Source organism: Primulina eburnea, chromosome 14, assembly GCF_022965805.1.
Source record: "Primulina eburnea isolate SZY01 chromosome 14, ASM2296580v1, whole genome shotgun sequence".
Lineage (NCBI taxonomy): Eukaryota > Viridiplantae > Streptophyta > Magnoliopsida > Lamiales > Gesneriaceae > Primulina > Primulina eburnea.
The window spans coordinates 27042220-27065052 of record NC_133114.1 but is presented as its reverse complement, the minus strand read 5'-3'; the positions used below and the strand labels follow the sequence as shown (position 1 = coordinate 27065052).

Here is a 22833-nt window from a genome sequence, read left to right as displayed (position 1 = left end):
TTTAAAGTCGATATTTTAATTGAGAAGCAGTGAATAAACAATCAAATTTGGCCAATAGTTACGAGTATCTCTACTGAAATGAAAATATCTCAGATTTCTAAAGACAACTTCCCACTAGAAATGAGTTGCCGCCTCAACCAAACTTACGAGCCTAGCTACAGCTTCAAGGTGACTACAATTAAATTCTGTTACCATATGATAATAAAAAATAATAGCTCTCTTTCATTACTCAAAATCTTGTTATTTACAATGAAACTAAATACAAAATTGATACTGAAGCAACGAAAATATGGTCACTCGAGTGACCCAATATGATGAGTCAATACACAAGTGAAGATAACTAGAAGCAAAAGCCTGTGAATAAGCATATATGAAGTTAGAATTTACACCTCAATCCGTAAGCGACGCATTTCAGATTGGAACGTGGAACTTGATGTCAAAGTTCGACGAGCCAGAGCCCGAATGTCCTCCCGAGAACAGTCACGTGAAATACGAACAAGCTCCCAAAGGGCTCCTCCACTGATCATGTCTTTGGCATTGATCTCTGGTGGGTAATAAAAATAAATAAATATTCCCATTAAAATGAGCAATCAAAAATTTTGGTTTCTCAGTGGTTCGACAAGTACCGTGTTGTGCCAAGTGGCACAGCGCCAGTTCAACATGGCGTCTTATCAGTGACACCTCATTGTATGCATTCTCTACAATCCAAGGCAATGCTCCATCATCTATTAGTAAAGAACGACCGGTTCTTGTTCCTGACATCAGTGTTGTGCATCTCAAACACTTACCCTAGTCTCTACAGACTTTTTTATAGGCGGACAGACAATTGTGGCATGCCTGATCAATTTTGTCTATTAAAATACACCCACTAGAGTACTTACCTTGTGTAGAAGCCCGCGATTCACATTTTGCAAAATTAGCAATACCGCGGGCAACTTGAGAGAGTACATCCGGATGCCTAGATCTGACCATTCCTAACAGAGCTTTTATCCCACCTTCGGACATCAGTCTCATTTGTAGTTTATCTGAAAAGTCAAGGATACGAAAACTTCTTACCGATAGGGTTTTAAATAAAAAAATTTAGAACGGATAGTTTCATGGGGACTATCCCATATCAACTTAAAACGAGAGCATTTTCCAGAGTGGTTGAATAAAATTCCAACTAAATGGCACCTCGCAGAAAGTCTGTAATGCTTTTATGATAATTAAAGGACTTTCTTGCGCTATCTACAACTGGACACCATTGTTTTTTAATGTTAAAACAGTCGTCAGGTATCCATATCAATGGGACACCAGGGAGGAGAGCTAAGTGCAAAAGAAAATAATCATATATACCATTTCCGCATAAATTAGCTATGGCTCCAGCAACCATTCTCAGGGTCTGTGAATCTTCGGCATCGGTGGCTGTCATCGCTAACAAAGTGATCCCGGCTTGGGCCATTATGAGTTCCTGATTAGCCTCTGGGCCAGCAAACCAGTATAATTCATGGGAATGTCAATTGATCGGAGAAGAATGGAACATGGCGACTGATTAGTTGAGAGCATACCATTGAGGACAATCTACCATTTCAAAAATATATGTTCACAAAATAAATAGATATATGAAGACGGCAAATAGAAAAGGACGTTACCATTCATAGCCAGATTAGCAATAGCACCAGCAGCAATTCTACGAACAGTTTCATCCTCGTAGCTTCTAAGGAGCATCAACAATGAAGTGAGACCACCAGCTTCAACTATCTTTTCTTGGTTTGCTTCTATAAAGTACAAGGAAGAAAAGCTTAAGTGTCTCGTTGAGTCGTTGTAATGTGAAACATCAGGTTCACAGACACCAACTAATGTTTTATATAGAGATAGAAAAAATTCTAAAAAGCTGAAAAGTCGATCATGTCTAGAGATCTACCATTTGATGTAATAGGGAAATACAATATATGTGGTTCAAATATCGTGTTATATCATGCCAAGAAATGTGAAGAAAGTGAAGCACCTTCGGCAGCTAAATTGGCCACTACTTTGACAGCAGTGAATCCTGATACTTGCATCGTCCGATTCAAGCAATGACAATATCTTTTGCAATCCAACTGTCAGAATAAGATTTAGGTAAGTAAATTCTCAAAGAAGTTTAAATGAAACGAAATGAAAAAAAAAAAGCAGTACCTTGTTCATGAAGGTTTGTAATTGACGCTCTTTCTCCATCGCTGCCATCTCTAGATCGTAGATGATTAAGTGGAGAAAGGGAATTTAGACCAAGAAGAGGATTTGCAAAGTTTGCTCCATTCAGACAGCCTCTAGGCTACAAATATACAAACAAATAAAACTCAAATAATAGAAACTTCTGTGTTGAACACAGGAAGATCTGAGAAAACAGAAAGTGTTGTACTGTATCTCTACAAGTGATTGATTGCAGTTGGTGAAAAATAACATGTTCAGCCAATGAGATATATCTGTACTTTGATCTGGTCAAGGGCCAGTCATTCATTTTATTAGAGAAAACACAGGATACTCAACCATAGCAATGTTAAATCTCAGAAGCTAAAAGAACTCGAAAAACAGGGGCGAATGTGATTTCAAAAATTTTATATAACTACCATTCAATGTCATAGCTACAAATGAAAATAATATTGACAAAAAAATACCTTATTACCCTCAATGGAGAGCTGTGCCAATTGACTTCGTAAAAGTCTCACTTCTTCTTCCAAATTCTTTTTCTGACGCCTCTCCTCTTCCAAGTACCTGATGAAAACTCGAAACGTCTGTGTCTCCCATCAACTGAAAAAATAAATTTGTAATATGTACAATTCAAAAATAGATCCAACTCAAGAACTAAAATTTCAGTAATATCCACCTAAATATTTGTAGCTCTTGTATTTTGGGCAAATGCAAAAAATATTTAAGCGTAATTTAAATATTAATTATTTTGAAACGAATTTCATGTCATTAGGTTCCACTAAAAAATCAACTCCGTTTCCATGGTTTTTACCAAGAGAAAAGTACTATCGAACCTGTTTCTTTGCTTTCACACTTTTTACTTCTTTATTAAAATTTGTAAGATTTTAACCAACGTTTCAGGGACATTTTCGAAGCATTTTTGGAAAACTTTCTAATCTCTCATTACTCAAAACACAATTTGAATTTGAAGGTTTAATCCATGATCCAATGTATTAATAACGCAGAGTCCCTAAAAGTTTTTTAGCTCAGACCATTACCTCCACCTTAGAAAATTTTAGTAGTTGATTTTTTAATTTCTGAATTTCCTCTTCAGCTGTCTTACGGACCCGACTTTCATTTTGCAGCAAGGATTTTAGCTCAGCAACTTCTTCATAACTAATACCCGTGTGAATCTGCAACAAGAAATTTTTAATTTCCTTAACAATAATGGCGAAAAGTCCCAAAAGAGTAACTCATTTTCACATTTTGCTTCTAATAATTTGACGGTTTCAAGTGTCAAAACAATGAATTGTGAAGGATCTACAGTGAATTTCAGGTGCACCTACATGTAGAATTGATACAAGATAAAATACTATTCCATTAACCACTGCCTACTTGTGATAACCCTTCGTGTCCGTCCAGTCCACGCATCCCAGACCTCTCCTCTCAAAAGCAAATGATATTTTAGCCTCTTATAGTCTTATTTCATCTACCAAAAAGTGGGTTGGTACTTTGCTTACGCGCTTTGCTCCTGGCTGCAAAATTGACCTATTATTAAAGAACTTTTCATTATATTCCACAAGTGCTATTCCATCTAACCGAAAAGCTTAATGAAAAAATACTTTCAACTTCGTAAAAGATCTCAACCCCGGAGCACTGTGGCAGTAACTTCAAACTTGAATCCCATTTTTTCGTTTCATTGTGTTCCCATTGCACATAAAAAGATGCTCAAGATAGACATTTTTCATTGCAGAAACAAGTGAACAACTCCCTGTGACTTCCCATTTCCTTTGTCCATTCTTTTGAATAAGAAAACACCTCAGTACAAATTTATCTACCAATTCATATTTGAAGAAAACGAGAAAGTTACTACCTCTCCATTGATTATTTGCTTTTGATGATTGACAGCCCACTTTTCCTCAAGCATCTTAATTGACTCCATATAATGCATCTGACATTTCATTTTCTCCTCCTAATGTACCAGCAAAAAAGGATCAATCAGGAACTCAAGAAACAAAAGTAAATATAATTTGAATCAAACATTTACAAGCATATAACATTTTTATTTAAATATTGTTGTTGCCACGTAGTGTTGGCCAGACACTAGTATCATGAGATATTAGACCGAGGGTGAAACAATTTAGCAATTGCCAGATTGTAAATCGAAGGAAAAAATTAACAATCTCTTATTTAACCATTTAAAAAGGCTTCGCAGTAACAAATTAGATAAACGTGTCTTTGATTTTCTAAGATTGCTATAAACTTGCAAGGTTACAACAGTGATATGAAAGCAACAATTTCAATTTTTTTTAATATTTTTCTCACAACTCCTACGGAAAAGTTGGCCCATGGTTTTGCAATTATGAAGACAATATACTCTTCTACAGACACAGAGGGATACACATACACAAATGACAAATACCTCTAAAACTTCCACATAATTCCTTTCCGCCTCAGCAACACGTTTCTGTGCTTCTAACCTGATTCTCTCGGTTTCATTTTCATAAACTTTTTGCTGTCTTTCATTTTCAGCAATGAGTTTATCAATTTCCATCTCAAGTCTTTTGGACAAACTCTTGTAGTCGAATTCTTCCTTGATCTTCAGCATATTCTCCACCTTCATTGCCTGCAAAAAAACCAAAATTAACAAATAATAGAATCAACCTTATACAACAAAGAAAGCATTTTTGTTCTAAATAACAAATTAGATGCAAGAACGTGACTCTTTACCCAGTTCTAAGTTACTCCAAACGTAAAATTCTGATATTTACTACTCACCCTTTGTCCAAATAATATGGTGCTTGCAGTTTCTCCTCTATGACGTGGAGATGGCCCAATTGTGACAATTAATGAAGTTCTTGATGTGCCTGCAGCATAACAGGAACGTGATTAACTTGTGCATGACTTCGACATAATAAACCAACAAATACGATCTTTTTATTATATAAAAAACCAACTAAAACCTTAATTGTAACATAAAAGTATCAAGCAATAATTCTTGAAAACAGTGCCGACTAAGGACACCTGGGTAAAAGTTTAGAATTAACAAACTATTTAACTTGTAGATCAGACAGAATTTTGTTGAAAATAAATCCTAAGACAGAAGCCAGAAAATTAACACAGAGAAAATCTCACCTCCAAATGAATCTTTAAGCAACCTCGTAAGCTTTGAATCCCGAACCGGGACATGAGAACTATTTTCTGCCAAGGCATTTATACATTTCCCTAAAGCACTAAGTGAAAGATTTATAGACTTCGCTTCTTCTAACATGTGTCCCTCACTTCCTTCAGGAAAAATTAAAATTCTCTGAGATAATTCAAATTGTAAGCCACTTAAAGCAAACAAAATTGATTAATCTAAACTTCAAAGCAAGAATGGTCCAGCAAGGCTCTAATCAAGGGGGTAGCGAGGCTCTAAGTCCACATGGAATCATGCATCAAATAAGCTTATCAGTGACTCTGATCATAATTAGAGAAGCAACTTTGGAGTCCTTTCTTTCCTATAATGGCTACAATCTAGACATGGATCAATCGAGTAGGTTCAGAACTAAAAAGATCATATTTCCTATTCCAAAGAACAGTGAACCTATTTTGTTACAAACTGAACATAACATATCGAGGAACTTGAGTAAATAAGAAGAATCTGTTAGATAATTCAACAACATCATTTATACTTCTTAGAATTAAATAAATTAAATATTCATTCTGCAACTAATTTCCCACTATTAAGCACTTGAGAATATCTAGGTCTTGGATACAGAAAGATAGGATACGACTCTAAAAAATAAGCATCAGTTATAGATCTTCAAATATGCCCAAGTCCTTTTCTGTTTCCAGTTCATCCACCACCAGTCTCTGCTTCTCTCAGAATGAAAATTGAAATTAATTAAAAAAAATGGCGACTAAAGTCTGAACAGAAAATAATAAATGTGAACACAGACACATAGTTAAATTGGTTCGGCAAAACTTACAGATGATTCATATAAAGCATCTCAAAAGCACAAATTATTTTTGTTCAAATAAAAGTTAGGAGTCTCTAAGAACATCTAGAGTTGAGGGATAGAAACTAAGGATCATATCAATCAGAAAAGCTTACTTCTATTTACTTTTATTTTTATTTTTGGCAAGACATTTACAAGGAACTACTAAGTTCTTTATTTAATTTTACTCCTGCACAATAAAAAAGCAATAAAATGAACAACTTATAAATTTTGGCATAAAGCCATCATTTTATAAAAATGAAAATTTCTTCTTCAAAACGTAGGTCCAGAGTTTCAAAAGGACCTGATTTGTGAACACGTTCAGAACCAGCAAGATCCACAACAATTAGTTTGCTTTTTCGTAGCATTGGTGGCCTCAAATTATCAATCAAATGGGAGCGATTTTCAGGAGAAAAATAATTGTTCCCGTCCGACACAGACCTCTTCACATGGACCTGTTCTGAGCAACATTAGTTGTAGAAGGAGATAATAACAAACAGTTTCACAAGAATATAATAAAAAAGAATTTGTTCGTGCATGTGAGGAAACAGAGACGAGGTAAGCAAATACAAAACAACATGCACTTTATATTATCATCTCCATTTTTACCATGAGAAGGGCATGACTACGAGAAGATTCAGTGTTCAGTTTAGTATTGGCAGCAAACCTATGGTCTTCACCCAAGCGTAAGAGTTCAATAAAACTTTGCTGGTCTCTGATCTCCAAAACAGTTGCCCCTGGCAAAGAAACATCGCCAGTTTTTTTATCCTCGACAATAGAAATATTATCATTTGCTGGGTTTAGTAGATCCTGAATGGTTTCCATATAAATCTACAAATAAAAAACATTATTCAAGGTCATTCATTAAAATTCCAGATATCTTCTAGTGAAATACTACAAAAGTTAAAATGTTTTGCTCAATATAATCAGTTAATCCTGCATGGCATGCAACCTGCAAGTATGAGACTGAGATAGAATCAGTATCCGGAGAGATGTTTGCCAATAAATCCTCCATCGAGCGAACCATTATACCCCGAGCTGAGGTGTCTTCATCACCCAGTCGTCCAAGTGTATAGGTTTTACCGGTGCCAGTCTGGCCATAAGCCATCACAGTTCCATTGTAACCATCCAAAACGCTCTGGAAAACAGGGGAATAAATAAGCAAAGTAGATAATCGAGTATAGCTTTATAATACTATACCACTTGTTGCTTCTGTATGTGGCATTGTGGCTCAGCCGCACATTAATTGTTATTGAGGCAAAACATAACGAACTTAAATTTGTGTCTTTCCATTTGAGGTGAAAATACAATTTATTTAACTGACAGAATTTAAAAAACTGTTTATAATCCACTTAAGATGACTTATGGATTAAAAATTTATTATCAGAAACTTTTAGCTGTAACGATTAATCAAACAAATCATCAAATGCATTAATTCAACATAATTTTGCAGCCCAAAGTTGAGCAATTAGAAAGAGACATTCAGCTAGGAAAATCGGCGTATACTACACATCTTCAGAGAATAAATGCCCGAGTTTAGAAAGTAAAATGACTTTATACCACTCACCTCAGCCACAGGTTTAGCGACAACTTCGTAGACTCGCTTCTGTGATGCAAATTCAGTAAAAACCTCATCAAACTCATAGGTATCTGAATCCCAATTGTTTTTCCTAAGTTTCAATCTTTTAAGCTGTGGCAAAAAGCAAACAAATAGCATCATATGGAAATATTTTGAGACGAGTTTATATTATCCCTTAAGGTAAAAGATCTAAACAAACAGATTTAAAAAAATAGAGAACCTCAGGTTGCAACTCTATGCAATCAGCAAAATCTGCATCAGCTTCCAATTCGTCAGTATTTTGAGGTCTCAATCTTACGGCAACACGCACTCTTCCTGAAATTTTCCAATAACATGCATCAAATAGATCCTCTTCTCTAATTGGGGTAAGAAAGATTTGAATTTCAATGGCTCAATGCAGCCAGATCTGCAGTTAATAAAAGCTTCACCAATATGTTTCATTTGACATCTATGAAACATTTAACCAACTAAGCTGAAATCCCGGGTGATTTTTCAAGGAAAACCTCACAACATATGTAACTAAACAAGAAATACAGTCATGGTTTATTGTTCTTGCTCCAGACCAACCCTGTCCATCATGTTTTGTTAAACATATCAACAATTGACATGTACCACAGTCAAAACAACGAAATGTGACATGGATACATGCTCACAAAAGGAATATTAGATTCCTCATCACACCGCAATTCAAATTATCAATCTCGTTGGACAAGGGATAGCATTTAAACAAAAATCTTCAATTATTGATCACTTATTATGCATTCCAAAAATGAAATACAGCTTCTCCTGAATCCACTTCGAAAACAAATTAGACACCCCAAACTCGTACGTAAACGAGCGCACTTAGAGGCATGAGTGTCTACTTGTACAAAACATTATTTATCCTGTCGGTAAGTGATTTAGTCAACAAAAGTCGGCAAAGAAACAGGAAATGCATTTACTGACGCATGCATTTCATTGTGTATCAAATTTGACGGAAGCATTCACATTGAAAAACGCGTTTTGACACTGACGGGAAGCTCTATTTAGAACACTCTGCCCTCATTTCAGATTGTCTCTCTCTCGAGTTTTCTATCATCTGCATTTAAGTGAAAGTGTTCGTTATCTTTAGAACTTCTTTAGAAACACTGTGATTTGTTATAAAACATAAAATATTATAGCTGAATTTTTTTCATCTTGTTCGTTGTTTCAATTTAATAATTTTTGTAAGTTTTTATGTAAATCTCTGTCTAATTTATTCTTTTATTTTTATATTTATATCTCAAATTGTAGCACATGGTACCAACATATCCACTAACAAGCAATACATAAACCCCGAGAATCTTATTTTAAGAGCCGCATTTAAAAATAAAATTCAGTAAAACGACTTTAATATCCAAAATCACACGTCAACACGAGCTCTAGGTTCGCTGACAGGGCTAAAAAATAAATAAAAATGAAGTCAAACTACATTTTGACCTACATTGCTTGTACAACAAATCAAACACCGTAATTATTACATCTTCTAACAAAAACCATCAGATCGAGCAATCTTAGAACATGCTTAAATGAACTAAGTCCGCGAAATTTACCAGAAGGAGCGCGGCCACCGAGAGTGGCAGGGCTGCTGCGGCGTACATTCGACGGCGGAAGCTTCGATTTGAAAGAAGACGGATTACGAAAATTTGGTGATTTGTGTGCACCATTTCTGTAACCTCCGACTGTGGCCATGTGTGTCTATTTTTACTCTTCGCTATGTTTAAAGAAGAAAGAGACTCGAGGTTATAGGCAGGAAGGGTGACAATGGGAATTTAGTAAACAATACGGGGAGATTTTAGTACTTTGGTTTCAGTCCTTTTCAAATAAAATTCAAACTGGAAGAAGCAGGAAAAATTGCTGTGGAGTTTGGAGAGTGGGGTCACAACGTCGTCGTTTAGAACACGTTTACATCATAAGGGATTGTTTGGTGACTGCAGAGTTACATTTTTAGTATTCAATGAATAAAAGAACAAAACTGTTCGCCAATAAGTTTTTCAGGGGAAAATATGCATATAATAATATCCCAAACAGGCCCTTAGAGGAAAAGGCCTCAACTTTTTCTGTCAGGAGTAGTGGATACGTAAATTGACGAAAATGGGCTTCCACTATCACCTCGTGTTCGTGTTTTACTTTGAACTGCCTTAAAAGAAGTGCGAGAGAATCTAGGCTTGCCTTTGTGGTGGGCCGGGCCCAGCTGTACTTTATCTTTTTTGATTATGTGTATCTGATTTGGGCTTACCCACATATGTACAGCATTTTATTTTAATTAAAAGATTCGGTAATTTTAGAATTTGAACAGCATTTTATTTTAATTAAGAGATTCGGTAATTTTAGAATTTGAGACCTTGACATAGATAATAATGGCAGGTTTAATCACAAATTCAAAGCGCTTCTTCTAAATTCATGTGCCCAACTCCAAAGTTAAATGTTTGTTACAAATTCAAGCGGGGTATTGTCACGTCCCGTGCTGAGAGCCGATGACATCGACGTTTTCTTCAAATAAATTTTGAAAACAACAAGCTTAGTACTACAGAAATTCTAATTTCATAAAAATCAATAAAGAGCTATATTTAATCCCGAAATTCTTAGATATAAACAACATATTACCAAATATATTTATATATATATATATATATAAATATAGAGTGAGTCTCATGTGAGACCGTCTCACGGGTCATAATCCGTGAGACGGGTCAATCCTATCCATATTCACAACAAAAAATAATACTCTTAGCATAAAAAGTAATACTCTTAGCATAAAAAGTAATACTTTTTCATGGGTGACCCAAATAAGAGATCCGTCTCACAAATACGACCCGTGAGACCGTCTCACACAAGTTTTTGCCATAAATATATAGAACTATTATTGATATTTGACAAAAACTTGTGTGAGACGGTCTCATGGGTCGAATTTGTGAGACGAATCTCTTATTTGGGTTATCCATGAAAAAGTATAATTTTTTATGCTAAGAGTATTACTTTTTATTGTGAATATGGGTAGGATTGACCCATCTCACAGATTAATATCCGTGAGACGGTCTCACATGAGACCCACTCTTGATATTTTGAATATTTGCATGTTATTTAGATTTTAAACTTTAATATATATATATATATATATATATATATTTTAAACTTGAATAAATTTTCGCTTCGATTATACAAACTTGAGGATTGATTTTTCAAAACTATAGAGTTTGACCCGTACAGAATATGTATATAGTAAATTTTCATCATAAATATAACCGAATTATGAATAACCATTATACCTATTAATTGCTTGTGTACGTTAAATAAAATTTTCTACATATAATTTTAATAAAAAAAAATAAAGTTTATTGTGAAAGTCGATCTAACTCATATTTAATATTAAAAAAATTTAATTTTGATCTAAAAAACAATATTATCTTTATAAATTGAACGTCTCTTTCCAAAGATCGTGAAATATAAATATCCAGAGGATCAGTATTACTAACAAATGCTATGAATATAACATACATGCCATGTATTGATTGGAGCAATGAATTTTATTTATTGTAATTGAATAGCACTCGCTCAATTCTCCCTATTATGAGAGCCCATTGAATCTCCAATCCCCAATTCGAGGTGCTCCGTCGCACATATTTAAAGGCTTTAAATATCATTGATGGCTAGCATTGGATTATTAATTCCAAATAGAACAATGATTCCAAATAATCTAAAACATTGTTTTGGAACTATCTAATTAAAGAGTAGTCTATTGTGAGATAGTCTCACAAATTTTTTTTTTTGAAACGAATCAACCATGTCGATATTCACAATAAAAAGTAATACTCCTAGCATAAAAAATAATATTTTTTCATGGATGACCCAAATAAAAGATTCAACCCATAAAACTGATCTGTGATACATTGTCACGAGAGTTTTTTTGCTAATTAAATTTCAAAAAAATTGAAGTCCCTAACCCGCTCTATTTCCTCACACACCACCAAACGACACAAACATTCAATTTCGAATTTAAAATTAATCTTTCACTTTATTCAAAAAAAAGAAGAAAAGAAGTAGATATTAGCTCAATTTAATAGCATGGAATCATTAAAAGTCGATTGAAATCCCTGATGTCTAATTAACATGCACATGTCGAGTTGGATACGAGTCCACCGGATGGTGGGGAGATGAAACTCCTGCTGGACGATGGAATGAAATTTTCAGAGTGAACAATTAGTTTAAATTTGTTATAAAATGAATTTGAAATGACTTAGTTTTTTTTAGTATAATATAATACAAAAAAAATAAATTGGTTCAAATTCACTGATCTAGCCCAACCCAATGGAGCGAGATACAATTACATTTTTTTTTTTTTTTTGAGTCGTGAGATACCATTACATTTTACCACTCAAATTTAACGTAAATAATCACTTGTAAAATGATTCAAGGCCTAAGAGAAATAAATAAAAGAAATATAGAATTCCAATTCTGAGTCTCTCCTTCCTCTCATAGATAAAAGTACAAAATAATAGCAGAGGTCCTCTAAAAACAGCGTGGCACACAAAATAAGGGAAATCACAAGAGAAAAATTAATTGAATTTAAGCAAACCTGGAATGACGATTTAGGACCACAAAACATAAGCAAATACCGAACCTGCAACTGTCAGCACCGTTTTCATCGACACCGGAGATTCCAAAACTCCGGCGGAATTGTCGGAGGAGCTGTTCTGAGAGTCGTCTGTAGGACCATCCGATGGAGCGTCGCTAGGTGAATTAGTCGGAGGGGCTGGAGGGGAAAGTACTGGGGCGGGAGCCGCAGAGGATTCAGGAGCTGGAGCGTCAGCCGCAGGAGACTGCGATGGAGAAGTCTCGGGCGCAGGAGCCGGCGCCGGAGACGGAGGCTTACCGAAGAGCTCCATGGGAAGAAGAAGACTGTCGATGGTGAAAATGCAGAGCGGAGTCGAGTCGAGCACAGTGGAAGCGATTCTCGATATGTCGACGCCGGTGTCTAGACTTACCGAGTCGCCCTTTGTTGTGACTCCAAGGGCATATTTCCCGGCGCCATTAGTTGCGAGAGTAGTTATCTTATCCTTGGTTTCTTTCAAAGTTCCGATGGGAGAGTAGGTCGCAAGGGCGTGATACTGCAAGATCGAGACCAACTCAGCATTGGTGAGTGTGCTCAGATCTGGCGCATCCTCCGCCTTGAACGCCTCATCGTTCGGCGCGAAAATAGTCAGACCGTTGTCCAAGGCGGACTCGTAGACTTTCAAAACCCCAGTAGAAACAATCAACGAGGCAAAGTTTTTGCAACCGGCTTTCACAAGTAAAGCCGTGATGTTAACGTCGGCCGCGGGTGGCGCAGCCGTCAGAATCTCGGCCGGAGCAATCGCCTGGCTGACCTCTATCACCGACACATTATACGGTACTTGTTTGACGGACTTGGTGAAAGTAGAGTCCAGCGGCGACCCAGGAATGCCGGATCCAAATCCGACTTTTCCACCTCTCAAAACAGTAATGTTGACAAATCCGAGCTTCCCATCGGCGTTCCCGGTGGTCTGGTACAGCGTGGTGGAGAGTATCGAACCTTCTGAGATTTTGTGTAGCTTTGGCCCGTCAAAGTAGTCGAGTAAGACGTGCAGTGACAGTATGCTCTTAATGACACTGATAGGGTATTTCCCAGTATAGGTAGAGAGTCCGCCATTAGGCAGGACACAGACGGTGACCGGTTCGCGGCTGTTGATTTCGTCTGCGAGTTTTGTTTGGCTCAACAGATCGTTGAACTCACTGTATTCAGGGTAAGCGGCGAGGATTTCGGTAATGTTGGTGGCAGCGGACAGAATCGTGATAGAGACGAGGGAGAGGGCAAGGAGAAGATGGCGGAATGCGGCCATATTCGGAATCGTGAGGCAGCGGCGGTGGAGTGCAGTGATTTATTGTATTGAGTGGAGTCGGTGGAAGGAGAAGGTTTATATATCAGTCAATTTTCCCAAATCATGGGTTTCCCACACCAGCTGGCCTTGTCAGATAAATTTGTAAAATAAACTAAGTTAAAAACATACCAGTAATCATTTTCTTAAAACATAGATAATCAGATTTTATAAAACAAATTTTTTATTTGAATCATATATGAAAAATTTATTATTTTTTATATTAAGAATATTCTCATAAATAAAGATCATTATTTTTTATTTTACAAAACTTTTTTAAAAAATCTCATATATATTTATATATATATATATATATATATATATATATATATAATTTATTTACCACTGGCAATAGGAGACACCTGATGTTCCAAAACGCACATAATGTTCTTGTTTCTTGACAAGCATATTCTAACGGAACTTTATTTGTTGCTTCTATTAAGTATATCATCTAACCATGGTATACATATATATATATATATATATATATATATATATATATATATGCGTCTCTCTTTCCCACATATTAATAATATTATCGAATGCTTGGGAAGTACAGATCAAGATTTAAAAACTGGACCATGTTCTTGGATATTGTAATTTGTGTGGATTTGAGGCATGTGAGTGGTGGTAATGGTTCCAAGTACCAGCCTGGAATTATTTTATTTATTCAAAAGTTTGGTCCTGTTAAATTAAATTTGTTGTGTGAAATGACAGGGTTGTCCCTGCCCTTTTGCTTTGGGAGACATTTATTGGGAAGGGGTACCCTACCACGTCTTATTTGTTGTGAGATTGTTGGATTTCGTCGGTGGTGGTCATTATAATTCGATAAAGGCAATCTTAACTTAACCAAGAATATTTACTTCTAAATTTTGTGTCAAACCAACTCTTGCAATAAAGTAAACCATCTACTGGGGCATTTCATGTGTGAGCATTTGCTTTGGTGGGTTTGCTCGAGTTTTTATTCATCCGATTTCTAATTGGATAAATATTTTAAATTAACAATTAAAATTTAGGAAAAAATGTAAAATAACTTCAATCGACTATTTAATAAAGAAAATGATTTCCTCGTGTGTATTTAAGTTGACCATGGTTAAATAACAAAATGCTCCAACTTCACACTTAGTGTGATTAACGTAAACAACAAATTGTTGAGTTTATTGAAAATTATGTGAAATTTTACCATATGAACACTTGTAGGTCGGATTAATCATTGAATGCGATGAATATCGTATTTTTCATGTACGATATGAATTTTTTCGACTCATTTTCTGTGGGGACCCGGACGCTAATCATTTACTTAATCATCGTTGGAATTTAATTATCAGTTCTGATAAACAGGGTCTAAAAATTTTTATTTTTTAAAATATATCTGCGGAAGGTAATGGAATCTAAATAATATACATCTCTGTATAAACACTACATTTCAGTATACAAGTACAATTTTATACAAACTAGGTCTAAGGTTCAGTTACTAAATTCAAGTAATAAAACCCAGTATACAATAAGTCCGGAATCACCACGCTAACTCCTCTTCTCTCATCATCTTCTTGACCCCGATCCAGCCCCACCTGTTGTCATGCACACATACAAAACAAGACAACAACCGGATAACTCCGGTGAGAATAAATCCCAGTATAAAACATGGTAAGCATGTATAGAAACAATCTAAATCATAAAACATGCTATCATGATCATATTCAAAAGTAATAGATTTCATAATCTATGAAATCAAACCAAAATAAGCATGCAACTCAATTCAGATAAACATGCAATTTAAATCAAATCATATAAACATGCTGTCATAACTGAAAGCAATAAACATGGGTTTCATAGTCTATGAAACCATATCTATAAACACATGCAGTTCTAGTCAAATCATGTCTAGACTCGACTCAACTATAACTCTAGGGATCCCGTGATGAATAAGACGTCAATGGCTGTTACCTACTCAACCGATCGTGGTAAATGTACGTCTTATTCCTAGACTTCGGCCATGGCTGTATCGTGGTACTACAATCGGAGGGTGTCTGCTCCTATGTACGATACATCGAACGTCTAGAAGTCTGACTGAGCTGTCAAGACTTTCCTATCTTAAATGCAATGTATAATAATATGTAAACAAAGCACAAATATCTTAAAATGCAATGTATAACAATCTGTAAACAAAGCATAATATCAACAATAAAGCTAGTATGTGATTTTTGCTGGGAAACTCAAATAGTATCTTATTTGAGTTGTGTCTTCCCGAATATCACATGAATTATACCTTTGTCGTCCCGGTCTGACGAAGACGAAGTCTCGAAGTCAAATCTGTCCATATCAATCTGATAATGACACATCACATAAATACAATATCAGTATATATCTCAGTTCAGAATCTGTTCTGATCAATATTCAACTCGGTATACAATCTGATCAATATTTGAACAATATATAATCTGATTCATATCAACGATATCACGATGAAATCTAAATCATTACTGAATCTGATCAATCTAATCAACTGATGTTTTGACGGCATAACAATACAGTCTGAATAACCCCGTCAATCTGAACATCGCATATCTAATACTGGAACTCATAATCTGTGTCAATATAATTCATACTCTGAATACTAACACAATTCTTATATAGAATCTCAGTCAATATCTTTCAAAAATCATAACAATTACAGAAACGGTCTGTTCTTTAATCTGACTTCAATTCTATAATGTCTACGATAGTAGAAACACCATATCTGAATCATATTCAATTCTGACAATATCATAAATTCAAATCTTATTTAAACGTAACAAAACTTACGTCCAGTTGGAGCTCTCGACAAGAGAAGTACAATATTGAAGTCGGATTGAAAATCTAACAGACGGATCGTTCACAAATCACAAATTTATACGCTAAAAGGCGTAAGGATTTCTTATAGAAAATCCTCGACTTTTTCTGATAAATTCTGCAGAAGGAAACTTATATATATATATATCTCATGCATGTAAAGTATACGTGGCTGATTTTTCACTCATCTCAGGCGGCGCTCGAGCGGTCATAATCTACCGCTCGGGCGCCGAACATGCTGTTCGGTTACTCATCTTTCAACACACTGGCGCTCAAGCGGTCAAAAGCTACCGCTCGGGCGCCAGACTTTCTCCCCAAGCCCTCAAGTTCTCATTCCCTGGCGCTCGGACGGTCAAAAACTACCGCTCGGGCGCCAACTATTCTGTCCATGGGTAAGCTTATGGTGCATTGGCGCTCGGGCGGTAACTTTCTGCCGCTCGGGCGCCACTAGTTCTGTACCAAATATGCATAACTCACATGCTTCACCCAATCTTGTCTCTGAATGGCCCGGCTTCTTCATTCCAGTTTGTATAATTTCGATCATGTCAGTTAATCAACGTCTGATTATAATGATTAAATTTCGGGCATTATATTTTCAAAGAGTTTAAATGTTTTTAAAAAAAATCATGCATGAAACCCCAATTAAGTGTATGATAATATCGTACCATAAGCATTAAAAGTCCCAAGACGTTCATTTTTAGGAACCATATTACAAACATAATTTATTTCACTATTTCTTGTTTTTCCAAATAAACAGGCATCTCCTTTGATGGGGCCTATTTAGCTTATTTATTCAATCGCATATTCTTTGGTTGTATTTACCAAAAGAGTGAGTCTCATGTGAGACCGTCTCACGGATCATAATTTATGAAACGGGTCAACCCTACCCATATTCACAATAAAAAGTAATAATCTTAGCATAAAAAATAATACTTTTTCATGGGTGACCCAAATAAGATATCCGTCTCACAAATACAACCCGTGAGACCGTCTCACACAAGTTTTTGTCTTACCAAAATGGAATTTAATGGATTCATATCAATTCCAATTTGATTAAAATTAGAGAGAACAAAATATGCTCTGGATTCTGCTGGCGCTGTGCTGTAACCCACTGTTGTATTAGCCTCTCATTTCTTTTACTTTTAACTTTTCCCTATTTTTTGCAGTAATAACTTTAATCGGGCGGTCGTCGTTGTTGGTACGAGCCCAAAAACAATTTGGATCAAACAAGACATAAATAAATTTCTAAAGCTCCATTTTTGTTTGTTTTCCAACAAAATCATTCAAAGTCATGGACTCGTGTGATGAGCCTAGACGAAATTTTCAAATACAAAAATAATATTTTTATCTTACACTAACATATAGAAAATATATAATGTCTTGGAGTTTACGGAGAGAAACCTTATGCTATGAATAAACTTGGGAAGATTCATTCGAATAATTTAAAAAGCAGCCAATAATTGATAACTTACCTAATCATAAGTTAAGGTTATTCAAATATTCGGCAATATTTTCTATATAATGATTTTCGTGATATTTATTGATTATTCACATATTGTTACAGAAGATTTTTGACATGAAACAAATAATCATTATAATTCTCATGTTCCCTCAATTATGGGAAGAGTTTATGATCATTTATGAAGTTATACATGTGTAGTAGCCCGAATTCCAAATTGGGTAATTAACGGATTAATGATGATTAAGAAGGTTTAATGTGTAATTTTGACCGTGGTCATGATCGGACGGACCGAAGATGGTTCGGTAGCACCGAAGAGTTCGGACGATCCGAAGTGCGTTCGGTGGATCCGATCATGAGGTGTCAAGAGCCGATGGACACGTGGGAGTTCGGACGTTCCGAAGTGTAGGTTCGGTGGATCCGATCATGAGGTGTCAAGAGCTGATGGACACGTGGGAGTTCGGACGTTCCGAAGTGTAGGTTCGGTGGATCCGATCGTGAGGTGTCAAGAGCTGATGGACACGTAGGAGTTCGGACGTTCCGAAGTGGGTTCGGTGGATCCGAACATAGCCTATAAATAGTGCTCGGAATTCCTCATTTTGGATGGCAAGTTCTTGAAGTTGTGTCTCATTTTGAGAGGTTTGGAAGGTTTCTAGGGTTAGTTGTCGGTCGAGCGATAGCCAAGGGCTGCCAGGATTGGTAGTGTAGCGACGCCTGAGTTACGAGGCAATCGACATCAAAGGGCTGTCGACGGACGAAGGTAAACCCTAAACCTTTGGTAGTACTGGTTTTGCTAGTCGAGCATGGTAGTATTGTTCATTGGGTATGCTTTTGATGCGTAGGCTTGTTCTAGACCTGATTAGCGGTGTTGCGTAAGGCTAGGCTTGCTGTGATAGAGGTACGAAAGTACTATCCGAGATATCCTGGTTGAGTATACATCCTTATATGTGTTGCATGATTATGTGGTGCATTGATATATGTCATATGATGCATGCTATTATGTCACGTTTATTACTGCATGTTGCATTTCATGTTGAGCCGTATCTCCTTCGAGATAGCCTTTACTGTTGAGCTGTATCTCTTTCGAGATAAGCTATATCTTGTGGGACCGCTCAGCCCTATCTTGTGGACGCATGGACACCGAGAGTACACAGTGGCCGACGGGTCGGGAGGGCTTCGGTGATCCGGGACATTTTAGGTCCACGTCTGTTCTTGCAGTGGATGCAGTGACCCAGAGGTAGTACCGCGCGGCACTATCCACTTGGCGCCTCTAGACTGAGCATTTTGAGATCCTTTGTTACTCCTGTTTCTTGACTACCCTGGTATCATATCATAGCATGTGCATTTCATATAGGTTTGTATACTCATGCTTTTGTACTGGGCGTTCTTATCGCTCACGTCCTCGGTTTTGTTTATCTTGGACACCCCATTTCCACGGGGCAGGCCTCAGGTTGGATGGCTCAGGAGGAGCAGGAGGAGGACATTGAGTAGCTGGTTGGTTTAGTTTTCAGTGTTTTCCATTTGATTTGATATGATTGTAGCAGATACTTTCAGTTAGTTGAGTATTTTGGATTTCGATTGGGTTGTATAAACTATTGTTGTTAACCATATTTCCGCTGTTATCTCTGATTTTTATTAATTAAGTTAATTGCATGCTTAGTTCTCAACTAGTAGGTGATTCTAGAACGGGTCACTACAACATGAGATTTCTCAAACTGCATTTTAAATTAAGAGTAGATCTCTTCTGAGATTGTCTCCTAATTTTTATCTGTGAGATGAGTCAAACCTACCGATATTCACAATAAAAAGTAATATTTTTCATGGATAACCCAAATAAGATATCCGTCTCACAAAATATGACTCGCGAGACTGTCTCACACAAGTTTTTGCTTGAGTAGCTCTCTTGTGAGACTGTCTCACGAATCTTTATCTGTGAGATGAGTCAATCCTACCGATATTCATAATAAAAAATAATACTCTTAGCATAAAAACTAATATTTTTTCATAGATAACCCAAATAAGATATTTGTGTCACAAAATACGACTCGTGAGACCGTCTCACACAAGTTTTTGTCTTAAATTAACTACAAGAGATTATTATATGTATAAGCATTATTGTTTACAATGACCTATAATTGAACATGACATAAACCCTTGAACCGTAGCTTGATAACTTTACCGATAGATCAATAACACATATGACAAAACAATGTTCGTTAACAAAAGAATTTATAAGTTTTGAATTTGTTATTCCTTTATATATATATATATATATATATATATATATATATATATATATATATATATATATATATTGATTCAAGGTTTCCTTGGCCAACATCGAACATGGATCATATCCTTGAAGTCATCTTCTACATCACTGCCACCACAATCCTACTTCTATCGATCCTCATTTCGTCCCTCGTAATCAAAACCTACACCGGAAAATCCTTAAACAACCCGGACTACCCACCGGTCAAGGGAACCGTATTCCATCAACTTTTCTACTTCAGCACACTCTACGACTACCAAATCAAAACGTCCAAGAAACACAAAACCTGGAGGCTGCTCTCCCCAGAGCACAGTGAAATATACACGACTGAACCAAGAAACATCGAGCATATCCTGAAAACAAATTTCGGTAAGTATACCAAGGGCGAGTCCAATCAAGAAGTTGTGACTGATTTGTTCGGGCAAGGGATTTTTGCGGTGGATGGAGACAAGTGGAGGCAGCAGAGGAAACTGGCGAGCTTTGAGTTCTCGGCCAGAGTGTTGAGAGATTTCAGCTGCGCGGTGTTCAGGAAAAATGCGGCGAAATTGGTCGGAATCGTTTATGAGTTTTCGGAGAACAATCGAGCTTTTGATATGCAGGTGACTTGTTATCTAATGAAGCTTAGAACGAATATAATACGTCGAGGCAAGCTAATCATTTAATTATTTACGTTTGAAGGCTCTGTTGATGAGGTGTTCACTTGACTCCATATTCAAAGTTGGCTTTGGAGTCGACTTAAATTGCCTCCAAGGATCAAACAAAGAGGGGAATGAATTTATCAAAGCCTTCGATGATTCAAATGAGTTAATATATTGGCGTTATCCAGATCCACTCTGGAAGATCAAGAGATACTTTAATATCGGCGGAGAAGCAACCCTCAAGAAAAATATCAAATTTATTCATGATTTTGTCGACAGGGTTATCAAAATCAAGAAGGAACAAATGGAGACACAACAACCTTGTGTGAGTAGTATTAATTAAAGTTTTTGTCAAATATTTTTATATATATTCTCATGAGAATCGAATCGAACTCATGAATGATTCAATGGAAAATTTCAAAACAAAATCGAATTTTGTGACTCTAGGATACTGATAAGGAAGACATACTGTCAAGGTTTCTGGTTGAAAGCCAGAAGGACCCAGACACGATGACAGATGAATACTTGAGGGACATAATTCTGAATTTCATGATTGCTGGTAAAGACAGCACAGCAAACACGCTCTCTTGGTTCATTTACATGCTCTGCAAGAATCCGACTGTCCAAGAAAAAATCGTAAAAGAATTGAACAGAGTCGTCGTTGCACCAAACGACGACACTAGCATCTACGGTTTTACGCAAAGTTTAAGTGATGAAGCACTGGAAGAAATGCATTACCTTCATGCAACATTGACTGAGACCTTGAGGCTGTACCCCGCAGTACCAGTGGTAAGCTTTTGATCAGCAACCTTTTCAACAAGTTAATCTTTATACAATTTTAATTTTACTAACAAATTAAGACCGTATATATACATGTGTGTGTGTGTTGAATATTTAGGATGGAAGGTGTGCTGAAACAGATGATACTCTTCCGGATGGGCATAGGCTTAAAAAGGGAGATGGTGTGTATTACATGGCTTATGCAATGGGACGAATGCCCCATATTTGGGGAGATGACGCCGAGGAATTTCTGCCAGAGAGATGGCTGCAAAATGGCATCTTTCAACCCCAATCGCCTTTCAAATTCATTGCATTTCACGTAAATTTTCTATTTAATATATACCAATTAATTAATTAAGCTATTAATTAAATTATGGAGAGCATGCACAAAAACGACAAGTATCTTTTGTTGTCTGCATATTTCAGGCGGGGCCTCGGATATGTCTAGGCAAGGACTTTGCTTATCGCCAAATGAAGATAGTATCGGCTAGTCTGGTTCGATTCTTCCGTTTCAAATTAAGGGATGATGCCAAAAGCACAACTTACAGGACCATGATTACGCTTCATATAAGGGGAAGCCTTGATGTTTTGGCTGTTCCAAGGACAAAATAGGAAACACACACTAAGCCGTCTGGTCGATGTATATTTAACAATTTGTCGAAATAATCCGATCAGAGATTCAGAACACAAGATTGTCAAGTATTTAAGTTTTCAGTCTATGAAATTTGAAGTAAGGCTCAATGTTGGCCCTATATTAGTGACGTGAAAGTGAACTTTGTCTGTAATTAAAGAGAATAATTCTTAGCCAATCATGATTAATGTATTAAAAAAAAACATACTCGTAACCTAAGAAGGAAAATATACATAATGCAATGGGTAATAGCTATAGAATTTAGAGAATATTAAAAAAAAAACATACTCGTAAACCTAAGAAGGAATTTGCTTACATACAGATGAAAGAAAATATTCGCAGCTGTTTTGTTCAGATTTTTCGTCTTCCGATTAAGTGATGCGAGGAAGTAAAAAACGATCGATCTTCACATTCATGTTCGTGCCTTCCACAGAGTCATAGTGCAATGTGTGGTAAATGTGAAGAGGAATCCGTGCACACACTACCTACCTTGTGATATTCTATAATCTGTCTATTTGTAGCCGCTTATATAATCATTTATCTCATTCATTGTCTCACCACTTTGTTGAGATGAAATTTTGTTACTAAGTCCACTACCTCCA

General features: G+C 36.3%; 2 protein-coding genes and 1 pseudogene across 2 annotated transcripts; 1 reads left to right on the top strand and 2 right to left on the bottom strand.

The window, feature by feature from the left end:
* Nucleotides 1–203: 203 nt before the first annotated feature.
* LOC140812043 (kinesin-like protein KIN-UB) lies at nucleotides 204–9917 on the bottom strand (annotated as a pseudogene).
* A 2214-nt stretch (nucleotides 9918–12131) lies between these two features.
* Nucleotides 12132–13687, bottom strand: LOC140812447 (fasciclin-like arabinogalactan protein 10). The gene has a single exon (XM_073170714.1). It carries the CDS (start codon nucleotides 13581–13583, stop codon nucleotides 12315–12317), a length of 1269 nt encoding a protein of 422 aa, XP_073026815.1. The 5' UTR covers nucleotides 13584–13687; the 3' UTR covers nucleotides 12132–12314.
* A 6531-nt stretch (nucleotides 13688–20218) lies between these two features.
* On the top strand, nucleotides 20219–22403 carry LOC140812001 (cytochrome P450 704C1). Its single transcript, XM_073170156.1, has 5 exons — nucleotides 20219–20781; nucleotides 20861–21145; nucleotides 21268–21609; nucleotides 21719–21919; nucleotides 22027–22403. The coding sequence occupies exons 1-5, from the start codon at nucleotides 20257–20259 to the stop codon at nucleotides 22210–22212; spliced, it is 1539 nt and encodes a 512-aa protein (XP_073026257.1). The 5' UTR covers nucleotides 20219–20256; the 3' UTR covers nucleotides 22213–22403.
* Nucleotides 22404–22833: the final 430 nt, after the last annotated feature.